The sequence below is a fragment of the Schistocerca gregaria genome, chromosome 7, assembly GCF_023897955.1.
Source record: "Schistocerca gregaria isolate iqSchGreg1 chromosome 7, iqSchGreg1.2, whole genome shotgun sequence".
In the NCBI taxonomy this organism is placed as follows: Eukaryota; Metazoa; Arthropoda; class Insecta; order Orthoptera; family Acrididae; genus Schistocerca; species Schistocerca gregaria.
The window spans coordinates 401524569-401544439 of record NC_064926.1 but is presented as its reverse complement, the minus strand read 5'-3'; the positions used below and the strand labels follow the sequence as shown (position 1 = coordinate 401544439).

The 19871-nt window shown below is 39.1% G+C and overlaps 1 protein-coding gene across 4 annotated transcripts in view; it reads right to left on the bottom strand.

Annotated features, from left to right (window-relative positions):
- Nucleotides 1–19871, bottom strand: part of LOC126281424 (DENN domain-containing protein Crag) — a 292659-nt gene that overhangs the window by 210469 nt on the left and 62319 nt on the right. For all 4 annotated transcript variants that reach the window (XM_049980371.1, XM_049980368.1, XM_049980369.1 and 1 more), the window contains exon 10: nucleotides 17843–18026. In XM_049980371.1, coding sequence (XP_049836328.1) covers nucleotides 17843–18026 — 184 coding nt within the window. The remainder of the gene's footprint in view (nucleotides 1–17842; nucleotides 18027–19871) is intronic.

Genomic DNA, 19871 nt, shown 5'->3' with positions numbered 1-19871 from the left:
AGACGGTGCTTCACATGATCCAGCAAGAGGTGTACTAAGAATGCTTCTGGAAATGGAAATATAATTGAGAATAGTGTATCAATTATGAAGAAGAGTATTTAAAATGAGACCTCGCACAAAAAGTAAAACGTAAGCATAGAAAAATTTTGTGGAGAAGGTTCTATAATGTTTTGAACAGATCTCATAATATAATTTTTTATTCCTCCTGCACAAGTTCTATTGGCTCGTTCCATATCAGGATAAAGGTACTTACTTTTCTGTACTCTGTTTTTCATATGATTATGAAATACCTAATGTGAACACTAATACATTCACCTCAATTACTTTTAGTCATATGTAACTCATTTCAGAGTGGGAGCAGTATCTATCCTAGCCTAGAAAGAAAGACTTAGATTTTTCTGTCAACCACCTTGTACCTCTCATATTGTGTTTGTAATCTTTAAAGTTAATAACATGCGTAATGAAATATTACAACACACAAACCATTGCATTCTAGTCGAAGGCAGCAACTGAGTACAGAGAAGGCTAGCTACGAGCAACAATATGACTGTATTGTAAAGTGGTAGCTTTCTTTGAAAAAAGTGCTGGAAGCTATGAAACTGTGCAAAAGTAAACAGTTTAGATGACATACTGACTGTACAGTTCTATTCTGCGAGTCTTTGCTAGTTGGCTGTAGTCACAATTCTGTCTTCTTATTTACTTTTGTTTATTCATACAGGGGTCATCTTAAAATAATATAGGATTTGTAATCAGAACACAATGAAAATAAACAGTTCAAAAATATGCAAACACGATATGGCCACATATTGTAATGTGGCAGGGTATTGTAATCACTCCCCTTCATTATTAACCACTACTCTGAGATCTCTAAGTAGTCTTCAATTGTGTACTAGTTAGCTAGTTTCATGTTACATGGATCATTTGCAGGATAAATTGTTATGATATGGTAAGAGTAATTTTATATTTACATCACAATTTTTTTATAAATATGCCTACACGCTGATCACCGAAAAAGGCTTTTTTCCCCTTTTCTTTCCATAAAAAAGAAGACATACAGATGTGAGTTCAAGAAGACATATTTTCAGTTTACTTTCAAATCTTACTCTGCTGTCTGTCAGACATTTTGTATCACTGGAAAAGTGATTAAAAATTGTGGTTGCAGCATTGTGCACCCATTTCTGTGATGACAACCTTAATATGATGCAATGAATGAATAGAAACAAAATTAAGACTTACCACATTTAAAAAAAAACTCAACATACTGCATTTTGTCAGTCCACATGTACAATTGTTCCATCTAGTGCTGTTCAGTAAGGCAGCCTGCCTCAAATAATACTCTTGTCGACAATAGGTGGTGTTAAAGGACTTGACAATGTTAAAATTCAATTAATGTCACAAATTAAACACAAGATAAAAAGTAAAAATTGTCGTGGCAAAATTCAAAATAATGTCCAACAACTGAGCATACAGTTACATCATAAAAATAATCTGTAAAAACGATGAATAGGACTTGTCATGTTAAAAATTAAAATTTACATCACATACTGGGCATATGGCCATTTCATAAAAGTCAATATGTAAAAATTCAAATGGACAATTATATTGATAAAACATTTTAATGTATAGTTATGACGTTATACAATGTAGAGGTTAATGTAACTTTATAAAGGTGATAAGGATGAGGTTTGCAGTATAGCCGAAGAGATGAGTGCAATTCACAAAAAAATAAATTAATGGTAGAGTTCAAAAAAGACTGTAGTATAAAATATTTGGACCTAACCATCACAAGAGACATTTATTTTCAGTATTCAAAATACTGATAGACACAGATAAAGTTATGAGTCATCTCTAGCCATCCAAATTGACAGGAGTGGGCATATTTTACATCAGCCACCCATAGGACCTGTAGTGTAACTATCATATGGACATATCAGAGTCAGCCTGAGTGAAGTATTGCAGCAGCACAGACAACAAGCGAGTGTGGGATGTTGTCACTGTAATAAAGGTCAATGCAATGTTGGGAGCCAGGTCAGCTTGCTGAAAACAAAGAACTCCATGGTACAGCACAAACTAGTGCAGAAAGGGGTAAGGCAGATTTCTACACAGACGGTGGCAGGAGTATTTTAGAATAAGTAATTGGTAGCGGCACAACAAGCATGGCACTGCCAACTATAAGTATTGGTCATTTTTGTAATACAATTATTCTAAGTCTCACAGCCCAACCAGCATCACAGGGCTGTGCAGGATGAGAATGCCACATGGAACTGCCAGTAGAAGGCAACAGTTTGCAGCCATGGCAGGGCAGCTCTGTGCACCAGATCTTGGCACTGTGGGATGGGCATCTCCATGTGATGTGCATCCTCCACAATGACACAGCCATGCATCACCAGGGGCTGGAGTGGATGCAGCAACATCGAGAATGCAAGCCACTGGCATGAGGACAGTATGGCCACCGTACACAATGAGTCTGTCAGTACTCTGCAGTATCGTGGCAGCATCGCAGGACGTGCAGACAGACAGCCAGCCAGCCAGCCAGTTGCTGACCTGCTGTATCAAGCAGCCCAGACGTGTCAATAAAAGAACTTGTTACATTTGCAGCAGCTTTTCTCTGCAATCTCTTGGGTTTCCACTTTGCCTACACCTCCTGCTCGCATCATTCTGGCTCATAGCTGCCCCACCCTGCACCAGGGGCCACTACAGATCTTAAGCTACCACAAAAAAGTAATGAAATCAAGAAAGAACTCGGGATAATCACGCAAGTGGCAAGGGCCAACAGATATAAAGAAAATGACATGAGGAAAATGTACAAGCTGAGCGGGGAGAAAAGGGGACTAATGACTGTAAAAAGGATGTTCGTGATAGAAAGTATGAGGTAATGACATACATGGTGCACACTCTGAATAACTCACGCATTGCTTTAAAAAAGAAACAGTGAACATAGACTTTTGCATGAAAGGGGCCTTGGGAGCAATATGACACTAGAGTATTGGCATTATGTAATAAATTCATGGATTCTGGTGTTTATAAAATAAACTGCCATGGCTGCAATAAATTTTATGTTGGCTAAAATGGCCGGAACTTAGCAGTTAGACTTAGAGAGCACACATATGATCAAAACAAGAATGCCCTCAGTGATCGTCTGAAATAAAACAGGCCATTTGCAAGATAATTTAGAAATTTTATACAAGGCATCTAAAGGCTACACCATAGAGATACTAGAAGAAATGGAAAGCTTTGTTCATGGCAAGAAAGAACAACAGCATGTGCTCAATGAACAAAATGATTTCAGGCTGAACTGGAACTCTGACATTTTCTGAGACTTACTAGTGAAGCAGTGGTGCTTGCCTGTTGTCCATTGTGTGTGCATCTTCCATGGGCTGAGGCAGATATAGCCAAGTTTGAAGTGTCAATGGCAGAAGTAAACACAACAGCCACCAGATGGTGACAGTACCAAAGCCTATAGTTCTTTACATGTCAAAACATTTCTGTGTATTTTAATATAAACCCATTACATTTTACATCCTCAACCTACGAAAATAAAAAGAGGTTGTAATATAGGTTTATATACCTTATAGTAGCGTAAAGTTGCATTAAGCTCTGCCTTGTATAATGTTATAGCTATATATTAAAATATTTAATCAACACAATTGTCCATTTTAATTTTTGTGAAGTAACCGTACACTTAAAATGTGACAAATTTGAATTTTTAACATGACAAGTCCTAGTCATTATTTTTGTACATTATTTTTTATGAAATAACTGTATGCCCAATTTGTAGATATTATTTTGAATTTTATTGTGACAATTCCACTTTTTTCCTTTAATTAATTTGTACATGTTAAGTATTGAATAGCATTGGGGAGAAGAGGAGTTTGTGGCACAACTTGACTAAAAGAAGGGATCGGTTGGTAGGACATGTTTTGAGGCATCAAGGGATCACAAATTTAGCATTGGAGGGCAGCGTGGGGGGTAAAAATCATAGAGGGAGACCAAGAGATGAATACACTAAGCAGATTCAGAAGGATGTAGGTTGCAGTAGGTACTGGGAGATGAAGAAACTTGCACAGGATAGGGTAGCATGGAGAGCTGCATCAAACCAGTCTCTGGACTGAAGACCACACACACACACACACACACACACACACACAAGTGAAAATTAACATTGTGAAGTCCTATTGCTTTTAATACCAACTGAGAGCCACAGAGTGCTATTTAAGGCATGCTGCCTTACTGAAAGGTCTTACTGGAAGCTCTTGTCATGGTACAATTGTACGTGTGACCTGCAAAGATACAGTGTACTGAGTTTTTAAAAACTGGTATGTCTTATTTTTATTTCTATACAATGTATTACTGTAATTATCATAGAAACGTTACTTCTCATTTATTCTATTTTTGAGAATATAATGTAATTGGATAGATAAAAAAATGACTCACCAAAGGCAGAAGAAAAAACATATAGAGTGTATTAAACTTGGTAAGCTTCCTGAGCCAGTGGCTCCTCCTTCTGGCACGAGGGTTAACGGGGAAGGAAGACGAATGAAGGAAAGGTACTGGTGAGGTTTCAGAAAAGGGGTAGAATATTGAAAAGTCAACCAGAACCATGGGTCAGGGGAGACTTACTGGATGGGATGAGAAGGGAAGACTGATTGTTGGGGACTGCACAGATGAGATTTGAAAACATGAGAGCTTAAAGATGCAAGATAAGGTAAAATGTGAGAAAGATAATACTGCCAAAGTATCATGCACGAGTTCAGTTCCCACCAGCGGAGGTCTGAGGAACAGGTGTCTGGGACAGAAAATTAGATGACACATGCTGAAAGAGGCACCAAGGTCATGACTGTCATGTTGTAGAACATGCTCTACAACAGGATATTGCGAATTGCCAGTACACATCCTCTGCTTATGCCGATTCATCCTGATAACTTGGTGGCGCTCATGCCAAATTAAAAGGCTGAACAGTGTTTAGATAACAGCTGGTATATGACATATATCATTTCACATGTGGCTCTCCCTTTGATAGTACACATTTAGTCTGTTACAAGGGTGCATAGGGCAAGACTTACAGTGGGGGCAGTCATAGGGATAGGAGCGAAGGAGTACAGGGTTTGACAAGGATATTGTGGAGATTGGGAGGGTGACAAAAAGATATTCTAGGTATGATTGGCAAAATGTCTGACAGAATGGACCTCAAGTTGCCAATTGGTCCCTCTGTCAGGTGTTCAGGAGGTGTGGCCTGAGGCGGGCGCATGGTGCATGGGGCTGAGTTGGAAGGAGTATGCCATCAGAGATGCTGACAATCATCTTTCAAGGAATTCCTTGACAGAACACGGAAGCAGGGATGAAATCTCAGTCATCACGGTAATAAATGGCATCGCTGCTGAACACAGGGAAGATACAGCATTGCTGAAAACCATAGAAGCCTTGAAGAGTGAAGAACTGACCAAAGGAGAATCCTAATTATAAATGGAATGATGTATATGACAAACTATGATTCGATGGGTGGGAACAACTGCTAGTCATCACATCTCATCTGCAGTCAACAATTCTGAAGTATTTCCATGGTACTCCAATATATTGTCACCTAAGATTTATGAAGACTCTAGAGCAAATCAGATTGAGATTTATGAAGACTCTAGAGCAAATCAGATGCAGACATCACTGACCAGGTCTCCACCATTAGACACTATGTGAGGCACTGTAAGGAATGCCAATGATGGAAGGAGGTGCCACAGTCATCTCTGGGGCATCTGGTATCAACCCATCTGCAGCAACACAATTCCACCGAATTGGAACTGACGTCTTGGTGAGGTTACCAAAGTCAACAAATGGGAACTGATGGATAATAAACTGCACTGACAGCCTCACTAGCTGTGCTGTCAACAAAGATGTGGAAGAAGCACCCCTTATGATGATATCTGCTGGTGGAAAAGTTTTCCAGTTGAAATTAATATCAGGGATAATTTCATGTTGCAACACTACCCACAGGATGACAACTGCCGAACACCCACAAACGAATGGCATCACTGTACATTTTAATAAGATGTTGGCAGATATGCTCTTGCTGTACACTGATGTGGAACGAAACTGCATGCTGTTATGTTCACATACAACACAGCGAAGTACCACACTACAGTCTTCAACCATTCGCTCTCCTCATGGTTGCACGGCTGAAAACAAAATGGATATGCTGCTCCCATTCCAACTGGATGATACTCAGGATGACTATGTGAAACATCTGATCACCAGGACTGAAGAAAAACATAGCAGCTAGCACATATACTGACCCTGGATGTTTAAGGAGAAAGACTGTAATGATGCAAAGTCAAGTACCAGCCAGTGAGATACAGCCTGGGTTAGTTGGTATGGATTCTTATGCCTTTGCGGAAAGTGGGGCTATGAGAAAAGTAACCAAAGCACTACTTTGGGTCATATCATAACCTGTGTTGTTTGTTGGACATTGCAAATGAAGTCAAGGATTATGTCCCTTCATGAAGAAGACAAAAATGCAGACAAATCATCCACATCCTCCATATGAAGCCTTACTACTGTTCAGAGGTGCAGATCAACAATGGGGGAGGTTCAAAGGTACTGAGAACCACTTGACAATTGTAAAACTGATGGGATGGACTATCCTCGATGCTCATAATAGTGAACAGGATGTAACAACATGACCAGAACATAAGGATAGGCCAGCACAGCCACACAGATGACAACTGACCAGATCTAGATCCAAGGTGCTGTAGTCTCCTATAATGAGGATGCTTCCAGTTGTGAGTGTTGTGTTTCACTGACAACCTGGTTTTGGATTTGGACTTGTTACTGGTTGGCAGGGCAATATGTAATGTCCAATTTAAATATGCTTGTACACAACTGTTTCAACAGTTGGATGTATTGACATCAGCTTCACTGAACATTTACTTGCTTATGAAATAAATTAAAAAAAAAATATATAGCAGTGCGGGTAGGCAAATACAAACAGCATAGTGAATGCCTTATTGTGGCCAAGAGAGACACGAAGCCCAAGCCTACTACAGTAGCACAAGTTTATATGCCAACTAGCTCTGCAGATGATGAAGAAATTGAAGAAATGTATGATGAGATAAAAGAAATTATTCAGATAGTGAAGGGAGATGAAAATTTAATAGTCATGGGTGACTGGAATTCGATAGTAGGAAAAGGAAGAGAAGGAAACATAGTAGTTGAATATGGATTGGGGGCAAGAAATGATAGAGGAAGCCATCTGGTAGAATTTTGCACAGAGCATAACTTAATCACAATTAACACTTGGTTCCAGAACCATAAAAGAAGGTTGTATACATGGAAGAATCCTGGAGATACTAAAAGGTATCAGATAAATTATATAATGGTAAGGCAGAGATTTAGGGACCAGGTTTTAAACTGTAAGACATTTCCAGGGGCAGATGTGGACTCTGACCACAATCTATTGGTTATGAACTATAGATTAAAACTGAAGAAACTGCAAAAAGGTGGAAATTTAAGGAGATGGGACCTGGACAAACTGACAGAACGAGAGGTTGTACAGAGTTTCAGAGAGACCATAAGGGAACAATTGACAGGAACGGGGGAAGAAATACAGTAGAAGAAGAATGGGTAGCTCTGAGGGATGAAGTAGTGAAGACAGCAGAGGATCAAGTAGGTAAAAAGACGAGGGCTAGTAGAAATCCTGGGTAACAGAAGAAATAATGAATTTAATTGATGAAAGGAGAAAATATAAAAATGCAGTAAATGAAGCAGGCAAAAAACGAATACAGACGTCTCAAAAATGAGATCGACCGAACTATCAGTTTGATAAGTCATGGCTGCAAAATACTAACGCAAATTCTTTACAGACGAATGGAAAAACTGATAGAAGCCGACCTCGGGGAAGAAAAGTTTGGATTACATAGAAATGTTGGAACACGTGAGGCAATACTGACCCTACGACTTATCTTAGAAAATAGATTAAGGAAAGACAAACCTATGTTTCTAGCATTTGTAGACTTAGAAAAAGCTTTTGACAATGTTGACTGGAATACACTCTTTTCTGAATGGAATAGACGGTGTCTTGAAAGGAGGATATAAGATGAACATCAACAAAAGCAAAATGAGGATAATGGTTGTTGTTGTTGTTGTTGTTGTTGTGGTCTTCAGTCCTGAGACTGGTTTGATGCAGCTCTCCAAGCTACTCTATCTTATGCAAGATTCTTCATCTCCCAGTACCTACTGCAACCTACATCCTTCTGAATCTGCTTAGTATAGTCATCTCTTGGTCTCCCTCTACGATTTTTACCTTCCATGCTGCCCTCCAATACTAAACTGGTGATCCCTTCATGCCTCAGAACATGTCCTACCAACCGATCCCTTCTTCTAGTCAAGTTGTGCCACAAACTTCTCTTCTCCCCAATTCTATTCAATACCTCCTCATTAGTTATGTGATCTACCCATCTAATCTTCAGCATTCTTCTATAGCACCACATTTCGAAAGCTTCTATTCTCTTCTTGTCTACACTATTTATCGTCCACGTTGCACTTCAGTACAGGGCTACACTCCATGCAAGTACTTTGATAAATGACTTCCTGACACTTAAATCTACATTCGATGTTAACAAATTTCTCTTCTTCAGAAACCCTTTCCTTGCTATTGCCAGTCTACATTTTATATCCTCTCTACTTCGACCATCATCAGTTATTTTGCTCCCCAAATAGCAAAACTCCTTTACTACTTTAAGTGTCTCATTTCCTAATCTAAATCCCTCAGCATCACCCGACTTAATTCGACTACATTCCATTATCCTCGTTTTGCTTTTGTTGATGTTCATCTTATATACTCCTTTCAGGACACTGTCCATTCCATTCAACTGCTCTTCCAAGTCCTTTGCTGTCTCTGACAGAATTACGATGTCATCGGCGAACCTCAACATTTTGATTTCTTCTCCATGGATTTTAATACCTACTCCAAATTTTACTTTTGTTTCCTTCACTGCTTGCTCAATATACAGATTGAATAACATCGGGGAGAGACTACAACCCTGTCTCACTCGTTTCCCAACCACTGCTTCCCTTTCATGCCCCTCGACTCTTATAACTGCCATCTGGTTTCTGTACAAATTATAAATAGCATTTGGTCTCTGTATTTTACCCTCGCCACCTTCAGAATTTGAGAGTATTCCAATCAACATTGTCAAAAGCTTTCTCTAAGTCTACAAATGCTAGAAATGTAGGTTTGCCTTTCCTTAATCTTTCTTCTAAGGTAAGTCGTAAGGTCAGTATTGCCTCACGTGTTCCAGTATTTCTACGGAATCCAAACTTATCTTCCATGAGGTCAGCTTCTACTAGTTTTTCCATTTGTCTGTAAAGTATTCGTGTTAGTATTTTGCAGCTGTGGCTTATTAAACTGGTTGTTCGGTAATTTTCACATCTGTGAACACCTGCTTTCTTTGGGATTGGAATTATTATATTCTTCTTGAAGTCTGAGGGTATTTCGTCTGTCTCATACATCATGCTCACCAGCTGGTAGAGTTTTGTCATGACTGGCTCTCCCAAGGCCATCAGTAGTTCTAATGGAATGTTGTCTACTCCAGGGGCCTTGTTTCGACTCGGGTCTTTCAGTGCTCTGTCAAACTCTTCACGCAGTATCTTATCTCCCATTTTGTCTTCATCTACGTCCTCTTCCATTTCCATTATTGTCCTCAAGTACATCGGCCTTGTGTAGACCCTCTATATACTCCTTCCACCTTTCTGCTTTCCCTTCTTTGCTTAGAACTGGGTTTCCATCTGAGCCCTTGATGTTCATACAAGTTGTCTCTTTAATTTTCCTGTAGGCAGCATCTACCTTACCCCTAGTGAGATAAGCCTCTACATCCTTACATTTGTCCTCTAGCCATCCCTGCTTAGCCATTTTGCACTTCCTGTTGATCTCATTTTTGAGACGTCTGTATTCCTTTTTGCCTGCTTCATTTACTGCATTTTTATATTTTCTCCTTTCATCAATTAAATTCAATATTTCTTCTGTTACCCAAGGATTTCTACTAGCCCTCGTCTTTTTACCTACTTGATCCTCTGCTGTCTTCACTACTTCATCCCTCAGAGCTACCCATTCTTCTTCTACTGTATTTCTTCCCCCGTTCCTGTCAATTGTTCCCTTATGGTCTCTCTGAAACTCTGTACAACCTCTCGTTCTGTCAGTTTGTCCAGGTCCCATCTCCTTAAATTTCCACCTTTTTGCAGTTTCTTCAGTTTTAATCTATAGTTCATAACCAATAGATTGTGGTCAGAGTCCACATCTGCCCCTGGAAATGTCCTACAATTTAAAACCTGATTCCTAAATCTCTGCCTTACCATTATATAATCTATTTGATACCTTTTAGTATCTCCAGGATTCTTCCATGTATACAACTTTCTTTTATGATTCTTGAACCAAGTGTTAGCTATGATTAAGTTATGCTCTGTGCAAAATTCTACCAGACGGCTTCCTCTTTCATTTCTTAGCCCCAATCCATAATCACCTGCTATGTTTCCTTCTCTCCCTTTTCCCACTGACGAATTCCAGTCACCCATGACTATTAAATTTTCGTCAACCTTCAATATCTGAATAATTTCTTTTATTTGATCATACATTTCTTCAATTTCTTCGTCATCTGCAGAGCTAGTTGGCATATAAACTTGTACTACTGTAGTAGGTGTGGGCTTCGTATCTATCTTGGCCACAATAATGCATTCACTATGCTGTTTGTAGTAGCTTAGTGTCAGATAGTTGTTTCTGAAAGTATTTGTACGGATTGTAGCCATGCATGGAAGTGAAACATGGATGATAAATAGTTTGGACAAGAAGAGAATAGAAGCTTTCGAAATGTGGTGCTACAGAAGAATGCTGAAGATTAGATGGGGAGATCACATAACTAATGAGGAGGTATTGAATACAACTGGGGAGAGGAGGAGTTTGTGGCACAACTTGACTAGAAGAAGGGACTGGTTGGTAGGACATGTTCTGAGGCTTCAGGGGATCACAAATTTAGCATGGGAGGGCAACGTGGAGGGTAAAAATTGTAGAGGGAGACCAAGAGATGTATACACTAAGCAGATTCAGAAGGATGTAGGCTGCAGTTAAGTACTGGGAGATGAAGAAGCTTGCGCAGGATAGAGTAGCATGGAGAGCTGCATCAAACCAGTCTCAGGACTGAAGACCACAACAACAACAATGAAATTTGTCATAAACAGGCACACTCCGAAAACAGCAAGATTAATAAATGTGATGCTAGAGGAAGAAATGAATTACACAATCCATCATACAGCCTTATACTGGCACAGAAATGTGTGAAGTATTAAATTATAAATATCTTTACTATGAAAAATGTAATATTATGAAAAGGAAAGTTGCTACTCACCATATAGCGGGGATGCTGAGTTGCAGATAGGCACAACAAAAAGACTGTCACAAATAACTCTATCAGCCATTAAGGCCTTCATCAACCACACACACACACACACACACACACACACACACACACACACACACGACTTCAGTCTCAAACAACTGAAGCCACAATGCAAGCACCAGCACCAGTGCATTATGGAAGTGGCGACTGGATGGGGTAAGGAGGAGGCTGGGGCAGGGCTGGGGAAGGTTAATGTGGTGGGGGTAGTGCACAGTGAAGTGCTGCAGGTTAGATGGTGGGCAAGGGAGAGGTGGGGAGGGAAGTAGCGGGAAAGGAGAGAAGTAAAAAGATTGGGTGTGATGGTGGAATGACAGCTGTGTAGTACTGGAATGGGAACAGAGAAGCGGCTGGATAGGTGAAGGCAGTAACTAATGAAGGATGAGGCCAGGAGGGTTACAGAAACATAGGATGTATTGTAGGGAAAGTTCCCACCTGCTCAATTCGGAAAAGCTGATGTTGGTGGGAAGGATCCATATGGCACAGACTGTGAAGCAGTCATTGAAATGGAGGATGTCATGTTTGGCAGCATGTTAACCAACAGAGTGGTTCACTTGTTTCTTGGCCACAGTTTGTCAGTGGCCACTCATACAGACAGACAACTTGTTGGTTGTCATGCCTACATAGAATGCAGCACAGTGGTTACAGCTCAGCTTCTAGATCACATGATTGGTTTCACAGGTCGCCCTGCCTCTGATGGGATAGCTGCCGTTAGTGGCGGACTGGAACAGGTGGTGGTGGGAGGATGTATGGAACAGGTCTTGCATCTAGGTCTATTACAGGGTATGAGCCATGTGGTAAGGGGGTTGGAAGCAGGGGTTGTATAAGGATGGATGAGTATATTGTGTAGTTTTGGTGGACAGCAGAATACAACTGTGGGAGGGATGGGAAGGATAGTGGGTAGGGCATTTCTCATGAGAAATGTCCAGCCCACTGGCCACAAACTATGGCCAAAAGAAACAAGTAGACCACCCTGTTGCTGAACACACTGCCAAAAATGATGTTCTTCATTTCAATGACTGCTTCATAGCCTGTGCCTTATGGATCCTTCTCACTAACACCAGGTTTTCTGAACTGTGCAGGCGGGAACTTTGCCTGCAATACATCCTACATTCCCATAACCCTCCTGGCCTCAACCTCCGTTATTCACTGTTATCACCCATCCAGCCCCTTCCCTGTTCCCATTCCAGCACTACACAGCTGTCATTCCACCATCACATCCAGTCTTTTTACTTCTCTCCTTTTCTGCTACTTCCCCCCACTCGCCTCCCTCCTGCCCTCCATCTAACTTGAAGCACTTTAATGTCCGCTACCCCCACCATACTATCCCTCCCCCCCCCCCTACCACAACCTCCTCCTTACCCCCACCCAGTTCCCACTGCCATCATGCACTGGTGCTGCTGCTTGCAATGTGGTTGCAGTTGTCTGAGACTGCAGTCATGTGTGTGTGTGTGTGTGTGTGTGTGTGTGTGTGTGTGTGTGTGTGTGTGTGTGGCCTATTGTTGACAAAGGCCTTAATGGAAGAAAGCTTTATTTGTGACAGTCTTTTCATCCTATTTGAGACTCAGCATCTCCACTGTGTGGTAAGTAGAGAGGGAGAGAGAGAGAGAGAGAGAGAGAGAGAGAGAGAGAGAGAGAGAGAGAGAGATAGAGTCCAAATACATAGGCATGGGGAGGGAGGGGGGGGAATAAAAAACCACCGAAGGAATAAATAGCTTACCATAAATGAAAAAATCAATAATGTAAATGGTAGGTTTTCACCGATAAACAAATTGAAACATTCCATATTACAGCAAGAGATTGCAACTATGATCCATAGAACATGCAAGTAACTAACTCCCTGAATGAGGCAATGGTGTCTTCAAATTATGAGACAATGATGTCTTCAAATTAGTGTGTCCCTGTGCCATCAGAAGATGGCAGCTGAGGGTATACAGATTCAGGCCTGCATGCAATGATTTACATGCTGTGGTTGAAGAACTCAGTGCATTTACGATGAACACCGTAGTTGAGGAACAACTGCAGGCCATACTTACCCCTTAGATTGTAAATCTGATAAAGCAAGGAATATGCATGTGTTCCAAGCAATTACCAATATTTTTCTCAACATGGAGCCAAAAGACAAATGTGTTGACACTTCTTGGCAGATTAAAACTGTGTGCAGGACCAAGACTCGAACTCAGGACCTTTGCCTTTCGCTGGCAAGTGCTCACCAACTGAGCTACCCAAGCATGATTCACAACTCATCTTCACAGCTTTACTTTCGCCAGTGTCTCATCTCCTACCTTCCAAACTTCACAGAAGTTTTCCTGCGAAATTTGTGGGACTAGCACTCCTGGAAGAAAAAAAATTGCAGACACATGGCTTAGCCACAGCCTGGAGAAAGTTTGTAAAATGAATTTTTTGCTCTGCAGTGAAGTGAGTGTGTTATGAAACTTCTTGACAGATTCAAACAGTGTGCTGGATCGAGACTCCAACTCAAGATCTTTGCCTTTCGCCAGCAAGTGCTCAACCGACTGAATTATCCAAGTAGGACTCAGGACCAATGCTCACAGCTTTACTTCCACGAGTACCTCATCTGCTATCTGAGTTGTTGATGCAGTAATAAGAACAATTACACTTTAGTGGAGCTGAGTCCAAAACAGTCTGTACCAAGATAATGGTGAGTGATGAGAGCAAACCACATGTAAAGTGCAAAAAAGCAGATAAACACAAACAAATAGTTTTAGTGTGTGGAAATCCTTCCACAATGACTGTGTAGCACTCAGTAACAGTCAACTTCATGCTGTGTTCAAAAGAAGGAATTAAATTTAATTTCGATGCCTACATAAAGAGTTTCAATACCAAACATTTCTTTTCAGGAAAAAGAAGATTGGTAATTCTGTGAAGCACAGCAACACAGAGTTGTGCAAGCTATAGGCAGCTGGTGAGCACAAGCTGTTGGCATGCCTGTTACAGCAATGAGGCTGTTCAAACATTGTGAGACAGATCAGACCTGGCACCATGAACTTGCCAGTGTGGTGGAAGATGGGAGTCTTACAGAATGAGTCAAGCAGTTTCTCCACTGGTGGGACAAGAAAATGTTGTCAAAAACATGACTAGATGTGGTGCATTGGCACAGCAGATGAGCTGCTATCTTGTATAAATAGCTGTGAATTTTTAGCATAGATGTCCACAGCTTGGCAGACTGACTACAATAAGGGGACTACGCCAGGCAAAACTGCAGCAGGTATCAGGGGCTGTGAAACTTCTGGGTATTATGGTGGGCAGCAAATTCACTTGCAAGACCACACTGTACACGTGTGTGTGTGACAAACTTTCATGAATCAAATACGGACTTAGAAAACTGAAACATGTGATAAGTGATCAGTATCTGTTAATGATATATTATTCACTGTTTCACAGCCATATCAGCTATGGCCCGTTACTATTTGATCACTCTACCAGCAGCAAGGAAGTACTGTTACTAAATAATAATAATAATAATAATAATAATAATAATAATAATAATAATAATAATAATAATAATAATAAAAGGCAATAAAGATCATAATATCAAGCAGGAAACTCAACCGCTGCATTTCTATAAGTAATGACAATTTTCTGTCAACGTGTCTTCAACTGTCTCATGTATGTGTAGGACAATCATTAAACATTTAGCAACAGGAGTGATATCCACAATTATAACACACACAATAAGAAAAAAAGACATCTCAAACTGTTACCTGTCAATGAAGTGAACCAATTTTCCAGCAGGACTATTAAAATATTCAATCATCTAAATATTAGTGAAATTTTGAGGAAATATTTTGCACAATATGTGACAAACACCACGGTGCAGTTTGAATTAATTCTTTGGCAGTGAAATAGCAAATTGCACTGCCTAAACAATGCAGTATAATATGCAATTAATTATTGTTTAATGGACATGCATTTGTAAAAATGTTCTCACTCTTTAATGCAGTATTATATGCAATTAATTATTGTTTAATGGACATGTATTTGTAAAAATGTTCTCACTCTTTGTTATTAAGTACTATACTATACTTATGTTAACTTGTTATTGTATTAAAATGCTTGTGTGATCTTAACTTTGTTAATACTGATACAGTGCGTTCAGCCATGACTGACAAATGCCTTGACTATGGTACTAAATGGTAGTGTTTTTATAAATTTACATAAACAAGTGAACTTGGGATGTAGCCAATTGATTGATATCACTAAACTGTCTATTTGGTAGTAATATTGTCTTTCACAAGGGAAATATTAAAATGTGCAATAGGCTGACAGTACTACAACAAAGGAACAGAAAAAGAGAAAGTACAGGAAGTGAAGTGACTAGATAAATGAGATGGGCGGCAAGATATGCAGAATGGATATAAACATATCAGAAGTGAACTAAAAACTTTTAGAAAGGATGTTTTAACATTAATGGAAGAAACCAAGATACCGAAAGACACATTGACCTACATGCCAAGAGATACTATCTTCTGTGATGATGATGGTGCAATTTACAGACAAAGAGGGCTAAAAACATTGTATTGCAACAATTCATTCAGTGCATGTGGAACCTTAAACAATTTGCTGATGAATATGTTAAATGGAAATGTAGTGTGGTAGTGTGCTACTGGCATTTTCATATAACAAGAGGTTATAAAAATCGTGAACTAACAGAAGTGAAATGATCTGAAAAAATGTGTAGTATGATTGCAAGGGACAGTTTTAATGGAATGGCAAAAAATGTCAGAGATTTTCCAGCTGATCAACAGATGTGTTCTTAAAAGACCAAGTGAACATCTCTTATGCTCCTTCTCTCTCTTGACACAGACCAGAGAAGAAATTACCCTTCTTTTATATTCAGAAGCTACATAGCTCTGGCTCCACACCAATTGTGGGAGGCTGAATGGTTCGTCTAAGATACATGCAGTGTACTGCAACACAGGAGTCAGCAATGAGATCTAGCATTTTAAAACACAGAAAGATGCAAGTTTGTCAGTTAGCTGAAGTTCAAAAGTTGTTATAATGCAGACACTTCATGTGGAAGTTTTAGGTGGTGAGTGTTTTGGACTGTAATTGTGTCCAATACAGCTAGAGGTTGGGCCTGAACTACCTTGTTTACAATACTTCCAACTTCAGTCAGCAATTGTGCAAGAGATGTTACCGAACACTTTTGACTATGCATAGGTTGTCGTATTTTTTTCCTATATAAAATGAGTTCAGAGTCTGATCCTTGTCCAACATGGGGTTCCAATTATGATCCTCCTACAACACCAAAAGAGTTCAACAATTCCTATGACAATGTGTTGGTTCTGCTTTTGCAGAAACAGAACATGAGTATAGGCTGGCTGGCTGCCCTGAGAGAAAGAGGTGGGGCTTGTTACCCTATTCTGTTCCTCTCCCCTCTAGAGGTCATAATTCTTGTTTGTTTATTCTTATGGCTGACGGCTGATTTATAGTGTCTGCACTCTGCACTGTAGTGACCAGAAAACAGAACCTATAAATATATTTTGAACATGCCAAAAGTTTTCCCCTAAGGTGTGAACAGAGTTATTTTCAGTTCCACTTTTATGCACATAGCTTGTCAGTTCTGTACATAGTGTTGTCTAATATGGGTCACACAGCTATGAATGCTCATGAAAGATTGGAACCAATATGCTGCAGATTTTGCAGTTATTGAAATGAGTGGGGAAAGAAAAAATAAATGTTGAGAAGCACATTAAATCATATAAACACACTGTTCACTTCCAGGAAAATGCTCCTGCTTCTCAGCAGAAACAATCATTTGCCGAAAGCTTAAATAGAAACAAAACATTCCAGTCAAATATCTCTCCTTTTTTATGGTTCATTTCAAAGTACTGTGGCTTCATCTTGAAGCAAGTAGCAGGACAACCTGTTAAACAACAAAAAAGAAAAAAATGCGAATTTCACCAAAAGCAGATGTGACTTCACAAAAAATTGGTGCAAATTTCACCCAACAGTGCTGCAAATTTCGCCAAAAACAGATGCACATTTAGGCACAAATAGATGTAAATTTCGGAAAAAAATAGAGGAGTCTACTGTCAAAAACATGCAAAGTATGCCAAAAATAGATGTTACATTTTCAAGTCCCTAGTAATTAATGTTAATCAAATATGGTGAAATGGACAAACTCAGCATCAGGATGACAAACAAGAATTTTATTCCAGTCCTCTCATCTGCCCCTAAGACTTGCTCTAGTCCTATCTCCAAGTCCCACCCACCACAATAAAATGTAACAGATCCAACAGAAGGTTGCTTGATGATATAAAAAAGCATCTCTAATATAAATTCATTCAGCCGTCACTTTCAGTTGCTTTCTATTATAATGATGAACAGCAGAATGTCATATTAACAATTATAAATTACTTATCACACTGTTATAATCTTGTTACCTCCTTCCTCTTTAGTTGGAAATCTCTATCAATATTATTTTCTTTTGATGTATCTTGAGCCAAACTGTTCACAGTTCTTATGTGCAACATCACTTTCTGTTGCAAATTCTCAAGGCTGTTCCGCAATATCCTGGCTGGTTTCTTTGGGAGCAGCTTTGTACTGAGGCTTCTTCTATCTTCACAGCTGTAATTTCCAAGATTTTAGTAGTCTAACATTCAACAATCTTACAGTTTCAAACTATACTGGCACTGATTTTATTAATCACTTTGTTATGAAATTACTGAAAGATAATGGAATAATCAGTACACTTTCCTACATATTATTTACAAAGTGGCTTATTTTGCTAAGTTGTTGCAGCCATGAGCACAAAACTTAAAGATCCACTTGAAATACATTTGGAAAGTTACAGAAGATACAAGATCATCTGGCAAAATTCCTTGCAATAGCCAATAATAAGTGATGTAACTTTTCTTGAATGTAAAATCAACTGACTCTGGAGTTATAGTCCTTTACACAGAATTCCCCTAGGTTTCAGCATGCATAATTTAAGAATATCCATATAACACACACTGAGCAATCAAAGCTATATTACAAGCAAGAATAACAATACTGTACTGAAAGTTCCATAAACAATGAATTGTCATAGTGACAAAAAGAGATTAATGCTCCAGTTAGTGTATCTAAAAACATATTAACAACAAGATCCTTTTGCTTATGTTATTGTACAATGAAAGCACAGAAAAAGATATATCATAAGTCACTCTTTTGAGGTTCAACTGTCAAACAACATGTTGTGCCAGAAGTTTGCATTTGTAAATGGTCACAAATTTTCGTTGCCAATTTGACAGTACTTCTCTGAAATAAAGAAAAAAACAGAAAACATAATGAATACACTGATCAGCACAAAAATAATAATAATTATCATTTCTTGCCATGAGCATGAAACCTAGGTCCTATGGCCACATGATTAAACATCTGACGAACTTCGTTGACTTTATGATCTACCAATCCGATCTTCAGTGTTCTTCTGCAGCATCTCATTTCAAAAGTCTCTATTCTATTTTTGTCTGAACTGTTTATCTACCACATTTCATTTCTATACAGGGCTACACTTCCAATAATGGTCCAGAAAAGTTTTGCTAACACTTAAATCTATATTCAGTGTTACCATATTTCCCTTCTTCAGAAATGCTTTTCTTGCCACTGTCAGTCTACACTTTTTATCCTCTCTGTTTCCTCATAATCAGTTATTTTACTACACAAATATCAAAATTCTTCTAATACTTTTAGTGTCTCATTTCCTAACCTAATTCCTGCAGCATTATCCGATCTGAAAATTTTTCTTTGGTTTCTTTTACTGCTTGCTCGATATACAGATTTTTGAACAACATCGAGGATACATTACAACACTGTCTCACTCCCTTCTGAACCACTACTCTCCTTTCATGTTCTTCATCTCTTATAACATCCGTCTGGTTTCTGTGCTAGTTGTATGTAACCTTCTGCACCCTGTATTTTACTATAGCCATGCGGTTAGTCTGCCTTGCATGCTCCTAATTTCTCTGGCATCCTAACTGATCTTCCTCAGGTTTGGCTTCTACCAGTTTTCCATTCTTCTGTAAATAATTCACATCAGTACTTATTAAACTGATAGTTTGCTAATATTCACACTTTTTAGCAGCTGCTTTCTTTACAACTAGAATTATTACATTCTGAGGGTATTTCGTCTGTCTTACACATCTTATTTAGCAGATGGAATAGGTTTGTTATGGCTAGCTCTCCCAAGGCTATCAGCAGTTCTGAGAAAATGTCACTTATTGTTTCAATTTCAGTCATTCAGTGCTCTGTCAAATTCTTCTCACAGTATAATATCTCCTACCTCATTTTCATCTATTCATCTATATCTTCTTCTCTTTCTATATTATTGCCTTCAATTAAATTTCCATTGTATAGTCCTCCTCACATTTCTTCCACCTTTGAGCTTTCCCTTCCTTGCTTAGTACTGGTTTTCAACCTGAGCTCTTGATA